The following is a 12,226-nucleotide window of genomic DNA, read 5'->3' on the forward strand; positions in this document are numbered from 1 at the left end:
AAAGACTATTAACAGAAAACACAACTACAAAAATAGCTACATTCTGCAATATTTAAAATACATATTACTTACAGTAAGATTCATAAAACTGAGAAATTTTTTGAGCATTTCAGTCATTATTGAGAAGTCCCCTTCAGGTAAGTACTCCCTCACAGTAGTCACATTGATCTGAGAAATAAAACAATTATTTTAATCTAGGAAATATTTTTCCAACACCAAGAACCATCTTACTCTGCATGTAGGATGCAATAAGACATAAATACATTCACAGCATTAAGACTACTTGTTGCTGCCATCTCTATGAATTAAGTCTCTCTCTCACAGAACTGATACCTTTATGGTGTTTATTTCTAGGGAACAGCAATTACTATAATTTTTTTTCCATTAAAGATCATTACCACCATCAGACCTCCCGGGCCTGCAAGGCAATCAAGAAACACCCACTAAACAACCTTTCTCCCCCCAGTTACCCTCCTGACATGGACAGAATCTCCCTTTATTAACTGTTAAGGGTTGAGAATTATTGAACTTACTCTTATTATTCCAAAGACTAAAATGACGCAGATGTAATCAGTTAAAAGCTACAGATCAGCATGCTGAAGACCGCTTCTGCCCTCATAGTATGTCTAAACAAGTCTGAAGGCAGGTCTGAATCTCATTTTCATTTGAGCATATTTGAAAGGAGGGTATATGAAGTTTTCAGTTGCTAGAGCTCTGCATTTTTAAATTTAAACTTCAACTTTCTATTACGTTTTCTACTCTGAGTCAGTGGTCCTCAACTAATGTGCACATTTGCAATTTCACGTAACTTCAATGGAAAAAATTAAAACAGACTACGATGAAAAAACAACCTGAATGTTAACTTGTTCACTGAAACTACTGAAAAATACATCAAGCTTCTATAACTATCAAACAGTCAAGCCAATTATCTTTTGCCTTTCCAGAGTCAATTCACTTGCAAACTAAGAATAACCACAAAGGGGGAGAAGGTGAAAGAGGTTAAAACTTCAATTCCAAGGTTTTTTTTGATTAGCATATTGATGTTCAGAAGGTTTGCTTTGTATGGAATACTTCTGAAAACTTTCCAGAGAACTATATACAGAGCAGCATCAATGTAGCAACTCACAACCCTAATTTAATAAATCCATTTCAAAACTGAAAATTATTACTACACTAAAAAGCTTTCTAGAGTTATGAGTGAGTTATTGACTTATTCCCTTACTGGACTTTCTTGGCAGAGACAGCCTAGAAGCAACGCTGTGTATGAGGCCACAATGCAGTCTTCCATGTGCTTCCCAGCATGCTGAAGAGCTGTAAAAAACAAAACAAACAACCCCCAACTGAGTGTATTGAATCCTCTAAGCAGTTTCAAACACAGCTGGTATCTTTTACTGCTTTAAATACAATCTTTCAATAACTCTTTTCAGAATTCTATCATCTGAAATGCCTTTTTGCTCTGAGACTTCAGAAACATGAATCAGAAACTCTGTACTGAACTCAGCAACATGCATCCTTTAACACAAAAACTGTGTTCATTCTCTTTCAATGTAATTTCATTGTATATTACTTTTATTATTGTATCATTTTAATGGGCACCTTGTATATTTAGCACACCAAAATACAAATACAAATGTATCATGTGAAACTCATCAATAAGACTTCTACTAAAGTGAAGTTTACTGTATAAAGGATAACAGATACAGCGCTAATGACTCTATTTTGGGGCAAACCACAAATAGACACCAATTGACAGAGCTACAAAAAGGAGGAAGGAAATTACAAAAGGGATCTGAAGAAACATACAAGCAAGGTTGGAGAAAGTAAGATACCACATCTACTATTAGAAGAGTAAAACATGAGACAGTTAAACGAGAGGGACTTACATTTCTGACCAGCTCTATTCTCCAGAGACAAACAACACACACAGCTTAGAGTTAAGCAAATTCCTGAAATAAACTACCACAGATGCAACACACTAAGGCATTAAAACAGGGACCTGATATAAAACCAGAGTGAGAAATACCAAGAGACAAAAAGAGACAGGGACTGAAGAAGCAGAATATGTGTAAATATGTCAGAGAGGGGAGAAAAGAACTAAATGGAGCATGAAATGAGAGCGAGTCACAGGACACTGGGAAAAAAATTAAGGCAGGTAACCTTCAAGGACTGATTCATAAGAACATGCAAAGGGCCTAACAGCCATCCATTTCAGAATATTTCTTACACAGAACATCCCTAAAAATAAGGGTTTTTAGAAGGAACTGAGACACAGTACTATTAAAAAAAAAAAAAGAAAGAAAGAAAACAGCATTTACACTTCCGCTCTGAACTGCTTCTATTTATGATCTGTTACAGTTTCACCTGGGAGATTACGCTGAGGAAATTTCAGCCCAAGAGATTGCACGTAGATGGGAAATAGAGGATAAGGTGGGAATTTATGCAATCAGAGTTCTTTACCTTTTCTCAGCTCACCAATCCAGACAACGTACCTTTATTAAGATCAAGTTCTTCGTCATCTTCTTCCTTCTTATCTTTCTCTTCAGTGCTATCTGGCTTTTCTGTGGAGACCCACTGTATCTCCCCACTTGTCTCTTGCCATTCCCCACTTTTATCATGCTGAGCAGCAGGAGCTTCTTTAATCAATTCATCTGTCTGGCTCTCTGCCAGCTGTGCTGCTCGCTCACGTTCAAGAAACAGCTAATGGAAAAATTTCAGAAAAATTTTTATTATAAGCCAAATCCAAAACACATTGAATTACATTTGAAAGTTTACTTCCCTATCACAATTGACCCCTTAATGTAGTTCTAGTCCTCAATACTTTTCTTCACAGTAATATTTTCTACTTTGAGGAAAGGTTAACATGATTTATCACAACACTGATGCTGTAATCCCTAGACAAGGCCTCCCTCCCTCCCCAGTGTTGAACCAACTGGCAGGCTCCTCTTGGGCACCATAAATGCAAAATCATTTTCTTAGAGACCCAGCTGAAAATGAAAAATTGTCAGATATTTTGTGAAATTTTGTTCTCTACCAATCTCCATTTTCTTTTCATGCTAGTTACCCCTCCATTTGCTCTCTTAGCTTTTCCCTGTGATATGTAAAAAGCAAAAATTGAGAAGTGTAATTTAATACTACTCATCAAGGATGTGACCTCTGCAGCAATCTCATATTGTGCACTCACATCTTGTGAATTAATTCCTGAACCATACAGGCACCATAGTTTAAATATTACTTTGCAGAGCTGCATACATTAAGATATTTACCTTTATTAATACTTTATTTTTTCTGTCTGTTGTTGAACAGTTATGCTACATAATTAAATGGAGGTACTGCTGAAAGTGTTCATAACTCTCCATTAAAATAGGAGGTTACATTAAAATCCTTCCGATTACTTTTATTTTAGTTTGAATGCTGGAGCTCATTCACCAAAACTACAGGTGTATTTATTTTCTAACAAGTTGGTCAATACAGTATTTAAGAATACTGTTTCACATCTATGTTCACAACATCCATATTTTATTGCTCTTATAAAGCATGCTTTTATCAGTTTTTAAAAATAAATTTCTTAAACTCCCATACTTAAAAAAAAGTATGGAGGCAAAGTAGGTAAGACAAGTGTAGCTTGCAATTTTTACAGCTGGTTTAAGCAAAACTAGAAATAAATCGTATAGGAACAAGAAAGCTTTATGGAGGATGAAAGCAGCCTTTGGATGTCTGTAATAATGATACCACTGTCTTTTACCAGGAGAGCTGCTTCTGTAATAGACAGCACTGTAAAAGCCAAAGTTGTGAGGCACCCCCCTTCCCCTACAATGCTGTATCACAGTCTCAAAATACTGAAAAGGAAAAAAAAAAAAGTCTTGACAAAAAGTTCTCACTGCTGAGTTCTCCCTTTCTCCTTGAAAGTCTGATAATGAAAAATGGTAACTATTACAGGAAAAGCACATTTCTGGTTTATTTCTTACCTGCACTAAAGCCTGAACAGCATCAATCTGTCCAGTTATCTTTAGGCTATCATCTCCTTCTCCCGTACAGAATGAGTCAAAAGAACATGACGTTTCCATATTGACAAGACAGTGCCTATTCCGAGCACTATATTCTACTAGATTGATCAGGAGACCCAACCCCTGCAAGAATTGGAGAGTCAAAGAGGATTACACACATTTAAAAAAGACTAATTTAGTGAAAACATCTCTACAGTAAGTATCTGCTTTACATCTTGTCTTTCTGATGATACATAATGCTAACTAACACACCTTTATGAAACAGTTTGATAAACAGAGTGCTCAGGATTTAAAGAAATATGTATGCAGAACAGATTTCTGCATACAATTTCAAGATTTTTCTGATTCTGAAAACAAAAATATTCTCAGTGTTTTTAAAGATGAGATCTTATTTATAGACTAGGCATTCAGGTACCCAACTTTCAGCTCATATTCTTAGAAGACCTTTCAAATATACACTTTTACTGTTGCCCTCTAGGCCACACAGGTCACTTTACATGTGCTGAGAGAGAAAGCAAATACATTTCACAAGGCCTATCCCAAAAAATAACATCCACTCTATTTCTAAAATGGAAGACTATTATAAACGAGACAGTTTGTAGACTTGCTTACCTAAGTCTCTTCATTCATCCAACAGTGGACTTTTCCCACCAAACAGATTTTATTAACCAGTATTTACTTTGTAGATCTCCCATATAATATTACATTTGCACGTTGCATTGTAATTTTTAATAGCTCTTAGGTGCACATATACATGCCTAGGAGATTATGACCCAGTATCTTTAAAAGCTTTATTGCATCATACATAACCCTTCGACAGCAGCAAGCTTATACTTTCGAACAATCTGATTTACTCTCAGAATTCTGTCATATATGACGTGGGAAAATGCTTAGAGTTCAAAATCACCAAATCCTTCAGCAGTTTTTCCTGGCACCTGAGAGAAACCTGCTCTAAGTACCTCGCTAAGAATAAGGTCAATAACTGTACAGCCTGATCCTGAATTAGGAACTGGAGTAGTTAAATGTGCAGAAGAAGGCACAAATCCTCTTATGTTAATGTAGTGAAGACAGCGTCTTACCAGCACTCGAATATCAAATCTCTGTTCTTGAGGTAGGAACTTTGGAACCTGAAGCACACAATTCATAGCTGTGCCAATCAGACCATCTTGTTCACCTGTTTTTGTACTACCCCATTCTATAAACAAAAAGAGTTAAAAAGAGCAATTTTAGAAACATTCATTTTCATAATTGTAAAAACACCGATAAAACTTTTTGCCCTTAAAAGACTATCTAGACCCTCTAGCTAAAGCACATATCTTGTTAACACTTAATACTTGCAATTACTCATCCAATTCCCAAAGACAAATTACTAATTACTGTAATGCAAGTATCTACACATACAACTGCTTTATCACATTGTACAGGGAAAAAACATAATCAGTAGGAAAAGGATTTATATTAATATATTATTTCATATTGCAGTACAGGATACATTAATATTTTTTGCTTTACCATTATCATTTGTTAAATTGAGCAAGACACCAATGATGGCCCTCATACAGTCTTCCACTGCTTTACCCACATGGTTAGTTACATTCTGGTGAGGCAGAGGCTTATTGTCGGGTAAACAGATAGTGTCTTCAGCACGATTATATCGCTGGATTAACTCCTCACAATGCTGCAGAGCTCTGAAGATAGAAAACACAGAATACAATTAACCTGGACAACATACAGGACATTCTACCCTTACACGTCTCATCAGAAAAACTATGTAAATAAAGAACTTACGCAGAAATTTTCTAATAGAAGTTTAAGATGCCCAGTTGGTAGGGACAGATGATAAACTTATCACCTATAAAATCTTTCATGAGGCTAACAGAAATTATGAAAACAAACAAACAAAAAAAAGCTTTGTGGCTTAAGAGTTTTATCACCTTGAGATTTCAAGAGCAAAAGTTCATTTTTCTTTCCAACTACACTACAAGGTCTAAAAAGAGATACCTCCTCTACAAACCCAGCCTCTTACATCCTCTGACCACCAAGGCACCACACTATTCTGGCAATATTATCTAAATGCTCTCTTGGCCTGTTCTCAGAGTTCTCTCCGTTTCATAATAAGTAAATGACGTGACTCTTCAGCAGGAAATAAAAAACTTCATCTCATAACAGTACTGGACCACAGGCATGATTCTAGTGAAGAACAAAGCTGAAGAACCAGCTGTCAAAAATACCTATTGGTCTAAACAGCATACTGAACACATTCTTAAAAAAAAAAAAATACACACACACATATATATATATACACACACATACATACACACACACTCAAAGTATCAAATCTACAACCATGAAATTTTGTTTCCAGTGAGGTGTGCAGAGTCAAATTTTTAGCTTGATTTGCTTTTTTATAAACCACCTGAGCAGTGCAAAAGGGATGCAATCTCTGCCAGTCAACTGAGAACTCACCCAGATTCATAAATGAGTTAGAGGTGTTCACACAAGCACCTCTACAAGGGAAAACAGTACAGAACAATATTTCAGTATTCTAATTCTTAGTTACACCGACTATCAATTCTCTATTGGCTTCGCTTCAGGAAACACCTCAGCATATTGAAAACATGATAAATACAAGTAGCTTCCCAACAGTCCTCTTCTGCGTTCATCTTACCTCGGTACTGAAGGAGCTGAATCCACATCTTGCAACTTTTATAGTACCAACAATGGCAACACTACATGTTGTTAGTGCTCAGGCAATTACTCATACCTCATCTAAAATAGCTTTATCGTTACTTCATGAAAAGTAACAGTCATAGTTAAATTTCTCCCCCTAGAATTTTCTGATATAAAAACATTTTGTGGTTTATTTTTGACATATCAGGTACAGTGTTATGCAAAGAAGTCCTTTTGTTACAACTTACTTAGCGGAGGAGACTATGAGTTGCGAGTCTTTGTATGCTATCAGATAGCTTTGATTTTCTGGATTATGCACAGTTACCTAGAAAGGGGAGGAAAAGTAGTATTAAAAATAGGACTTCTTCCCCTGGAAGAGAAGCAGTGTTTTTTCCCAACTCTCTATTCACTTCCACATTTCTTGGTTATTATCCAGTGCAAGCTTTCCCTTATCACTGTACCAACATTCCCTTGAAGTTTGCACTTTGTAACTAACCCCACAACATTGTGGCACTGAAGATAAAATCGTCTCCGTTAATAAAGTAAAAATGGAGATTCTGCAGCAGAATGTTCTGTTACAGCAGAACCCTGAATCTATATCCTGGCACTACGGAGTCCCAGGTGAGCATGTAAGTGTGTGCACGTAAATATATACAAAATATAACATAACAGTATTATATAGTTTTCATGTTACTTTTAAGACTTGATATCAGCTCCATTTCTAAGAGCTCATTATACATCCAACTGTAAAAGACAAGTTTTTCCTTCTGAGAGAATTCAGAATAAATTTTCAGAAATAAAACAATATTCTCTTAAATTTTTGCATGATTTGGTTTGTTGATTTATCTTCACTCCCAATTTTCTACAGATCTTAGTACATCACAATCCATTCTCAAGTTCAAATGTGGATATTCTTCCCCTAAATAACCCCCAGTTTAAGCTGCTGCATGGCAACTCCATTCCCTACAAGGAACAATCATCTTCAAATATAAAAGCAGAAACAGGATCTGAAAGTTTTTCCTCTAGCTTTGCAGAAGACAAGTAAAGCACTAGGTGCCATCATTTAAGTGGCCACCTTTGCATTACTACATAAGTGATTGTTCGCTCTTTGCCAACTTTTACAGTATCTTTACTTTGTCCTTCTATTTTACTGAAGAAAATGAGTTAGAGCTGTAGCTATTGCCTTTTGACTCAGGTTTAAGGTATCATCATCATTCATTAAGATTCACTGACCTGAACTCTGAACCTGAACATCACTTTCTGATGTGCAGAGTACTGTTGCTAAAACATGACAACACTTTTCTGCTTGCTCACAATATCACAATACAAAAAAAGAGTAATATTGATAACAAATATGAAACTCGGGCATTGTAGACAAACATATGTTCACAATTGCTTTCAGCTAAGCTCCATGAAATTGTCATATATTTTAATTCTCTTCCAAGCTGTCATCAGAAAACATGTACCATCTCGATATACATGCTCAGCTGACCACAGAACGTTTGACTTTCAGGGCAATTTGTTCTTTCAGTGCTTAGCAGAACTGAAGTTTGAAAGCAGTAATTCTTATAAGGTACACGAATTTATTGCTTCTAAGAAAACACATTATTATGCATTATTTCTTAACATACACTAGAAATTCAAACTCATGCTAAGAAAGCAGTATCCATAAACAGCCACTTTTAGCAGGAACTTATGAAAAAGTATCATTCAGGTATTCTTAACAGTAATTAACTTGCAATACTCTACATACATACAGAATGATAGAAGAAATTCTCAATCAAAACATTCTAGGAACACTGATAAACATCAAAAAGTTAGCATCTTCTTAAAAAAAGAATTACACTGTTACTTACATAATTATATATTTAAAAGAACATAACATTGAAAAGGCCTAATTGAAAAAACTTTTTCAGAAACACATCTGCTCATACTCACACTTTCTAAGACCCGTAAACATCTTTCTGCACCCCATAATGAAGCAACCAATTTCTCTTCATTTTCATCACTGCTTAGGTGATCCACACATTCTTTAACTAGACAGTAAAGAGAAGTTGTTTTCCACTATCAATAAGAGGTCTTCAAAAAGTAAATATACAAACTAGCTATCTACCTCATTTCACACTTTACAAAACTGCAGTGCCACAAAACATTCATGCAAGCATCATGCGCAGCATTCCAAACATTTTTTATTTCTCCAAGTAAATTAGAAGAACTGGCTTTACAGTTTTATGAACAGATTACCTGCGGGTAGGTTTTATTTTCCACTGACAAAGAAGAGAGATTCTACAGCCAAAGATTACATCACTTAATTGTAAACATGTCAGCATGTTTTAAAAGATACATTGTTTTGGAAAAGAAAAAACAAAGATGGCATCCACTTTCCCCACACCTTATAAGCATGAACCAACATGGAACTTAGTTTCATCTTTTCAGTCATTCCTTTACCCACCCCTTTGCTTACTCAACTTAAGATCCAGCTCGATTCAACTCAGGGATTCGTTTTAGAAAGGCACCTTTTCCTATCTTGAGCACACTGATCCAAAAAAACCCAAATAAACAAACAAAAAAAAACCCCACACCAAACAAGACATACCTAGTAATAATATCAATAATAATAATATCACATTTCCTTCTCAAAAAGCTGACTTTCTCAGTCAGTTCACAGATTTCAGAACACTTATTCTAAAGAGCATGCTGTATATAGATGATATATGCTATATGTAACAATATAACATGATAGTCTGTATTCTGTCTAAATTGAAGCAGTTTTTAATTTCACATCTCATAAAAAATATGCAACATGATTGTACACATTCTATTTAAGCTTAAAGCTACTTTCAATCCCACATGCTACACATTAAAGTCCCAAATATTTCCCAATAACCCAGTATAGATTTTTTTTAAATAGTTCATAAATATATACTTTTCCCTTTTTTTAACCAGAGAAAATGGACATTAAAAGCAAGTAACTTAGATTCACATGTATATTTCAGGTTGTCAAAGTGACATTTCTAACATACCTTTATCTACAATATGATCAAGACCACCTAGAAGTCGCAGTTCTTCTTTAAACCAATCCCCAGCTCGTTTTGAGGTGAGAGACAGTAACGTTTCCATTGCCAAATGCCCAGTCTGAAAGAATTCATCATATGAAATCATCATATGCAGCTGTAACCAATATATCAGATCATACAAATTCACCTCCCCAAAATCATAAAAACAGTTACAGGTTCTGAGTAGAAGGACCACCAGAGGGAGCAAGAACAGATAGAAAAATGCGCATAGCTTAAAAAAATGACTTGGTACTGATGAGAAAGGTATTTGCACTTTTGACTTTTCCCATGATTTTATTAAAGTTTCAGAAAAGCTAAACAGCCTCCTTTCATCTGTTTCTCCTGTTATTAAAAGAGACAAGTGGAGGAAGGAAGTGGACAAATCACTCAGGCAGCAAAAAAATAAGAAAAGCCACAGTGAACACTGTTTCTCTGTCTCCCAGATATATTAGCTTTGCAGCTTGCAGAATACATTTGATTCTAGTGTACATTTGTTTTGTTGTGTTTTTCTTTTAAACTCATAACAGACAAAAATTAAACTGAAAGACTGTAGAAAATTTATTTACTGTATCTACTTAAAGAAAGGAATATATATCAAAATTCCGCAACACTGAGGTTAAGTCTACTCCATGTAAATTCAAGTTGAACAGATTTTAGGCGATTATCTCACATAATCCCCTGCCGTGTTTTTAACCAAAAACAGGACCATCTCTAAAGCCAAGACTACTTAGCTAATTTTTCTCAAAGCCTAAAAGGGAATGTTAATGATGTAGCGGGAGAGGGGAGAGGGGAGAGGGGAGAGGGGAGAGGGGAGAGGGGAGAGGGGAGAGGGGAGAGGGGAGAGGGGAGAGGGGAGAGGGGAGAGGGGAGAGGGGAGAGGGGAGAGGGGAGAGGGGAGAGGGGAGAGGGGAGAGGGGAGAGGGGAGAGGGGAGAGGGGAGAGGGGAGAGGGGAGAGGGGAGAGGGGAGAGGGGAGAGGGGAGAGGGGAGAGGGGAGAGGGGAGAGGGGAGAGGGGAGAGGGGAGAGGGGAGAGGGGAGAGGGGAGAGGGGAGAGGGGAGAGGGGAGAGGGGAGAGGGGGAACCATACACACACAGTTGAAATAATTTACATCTTCACAAAACAGACTAATATAAGACTTCTGTAGCATCTGGAAACACATACGTAAATCTGGGCTACTGTAAGCCTCGTAATTTCATGTTTGCCACACAAATACAACGATGAAACGTCAGAGGAAGAAAAGAGGCGTAAGTTCTCATTAAAGCCAACTCAATTTAGCCACTTTTCGAATTATCTTCTCTCCCTGACACATTTGATCTGTAATGCTTCAAGGACGGCTGTGCTTATTCTGAGCTGTGCAGTATTTCCAGAACAGCAGTTCAAACCTCATAACCTCCTGGGAAAAACAGCACTCATCAGGCTTGAATAAACATCCCATTGTACTCAAAAAACAAGTTATAAACTGTGTGACCCCCAATAGCTTCAGCTCCTTTCTGTTGTTATAAAAATAAAAAAAAAAATCCAAAGATAAAAAGTAATTTGAAGGTTAGCACTGATAAAGAAGAGTTACCACCCAAAATTAGGGTTTCTTTCTCTCTCTCTCTCTCTTTTTTTTTTTTTTTAAAAAAAAAAAAAGAAACAACCTCTACAGCACACTGGCACTGATGAGCATTTCACCACTGTCAATGGAAGTCTCCCTGGGTCATGAAAGGGTTGTGGACAAAAAGCAGCAGTAAGAAAACTACAAATGGTCATTTCTCCCCAAGTCAGCAGCACCTCAGTTCCCCCTAACAGAGGAAGCGAAAACAAAAGCTGCAATTACTCCTGTAACTGTTTCACTGTCAGGGGAACTGCTAACTACCTTTAATTGCCAAAAGCCACTCAGTCCTCCCACTGGGGGGGGAAACGAAACACACTTGGTTACAGTGTTCTCAGCTCATCACCAAAAAGTTACACACCAAAAAAGGGCGTTAACAACGTAATAGCAAAGGGTATTTTAAGTGATGGATGAAGAGCTGAAGCCAAACAAGTGAGCAAAGTGCTTCGAGGGAGGAAAGGGGGGGACCTTCAGATGGCAGTTCTAGTTTCCCGGCTCTCTGCAGCCTTCCCATCCTCTTTTGAAGATTTCTTTCATTCTTATAGAATGAGCTTGAAAATGCTGTAAAATGGATATCTGAAACCATGCATAATCTAATCCAGGTTGACAGATGCTTAATAGAAACTCTCCTTTAGAGATCTCAAGGGCTACAAAAGATTTAGCTGACTTCCTGAATATCTTCATCCCGTCCCTTGAAAGCTCAAAGCCCACTCATTATTAAAAGTATAGTGCTTACTTTTCCTAAAAAGGGTAACGACTTCAAAAAAACCCCAGAATATTATATGGTATTTACACCATCAGCCATCTATAAAACAATTTTTAATAATGCATTTTTTAAAATGAATCAAAGCTTATAACTCACTTTTGAAGAAAGTAATCCATTCTATTCACAACTTTATAG

General features: G+C 36.6%; 1 protein-coding gene across 4 annotated transcripts in view; it reads right to left on the minus strand.

Moving 5' to 3' along the window:
* The window catches only part of WAPL (WAPL cohesin release factor), a 74,741-nt gene that overhangs the window by 2,736 nt on the left and 59,779 nt on the right, over positions 1–12,226 (minus strand). For all 4 annotated transcript variants that reach the window (XM_064513742.1, XM_064513744.1, XM_064513743.1 and 1 more), the window contains 9 exons: positions 9,698–9,809; positions 8,613–8,710; positions 6,923–6,999; positions 5,517–5,692; positions 5,084–5,199; positions 3,966–4,127; positions 2,490–2,697; positions 1,223–1,311; positions 73–168 (listed from right to left, as the gene is read on the minus strand). In XM_064513742.1, coding sequence (XP_064369812.1) covers positions 73–168; positions 1,223–1,311; positions 2,490–2,697; positions 3,966–4,127; positions 5,084–5,199; positions 5,517–5,692; positions 6,923–6,999; positions 8,613–8,710; positions 9,698–9,809 — 1,134 coding nt within the window. The remainder of the gene's footprint in view (positions 1–72; positions 169–1,222; positions 1,312–2,489; positions 2,698–3,965; positions 4,128–5,083; positions 5,200–5,516; positions 5,693–6,922; positions 7,000–8,612; positions 8,711–9,697; positions 9,810–12,226) is intronic.

This window comes from Dromaius novaehollandiae, chromosome 6 (genome assembly GCF_036370855.1).
Source record: "Dromaius novaehollandiae isolate bDroNov1 chromosome 6, bDroNov1.hap1, whole genome shotgun sequence".
NCBI classification, from domain to species: domain Eukaryota; kingdom Metazoa; phylum Chordata; class Aves; order Casuariiformes; family Dromaiidae; genus Dromaius; species Dromaius novaehollandiae.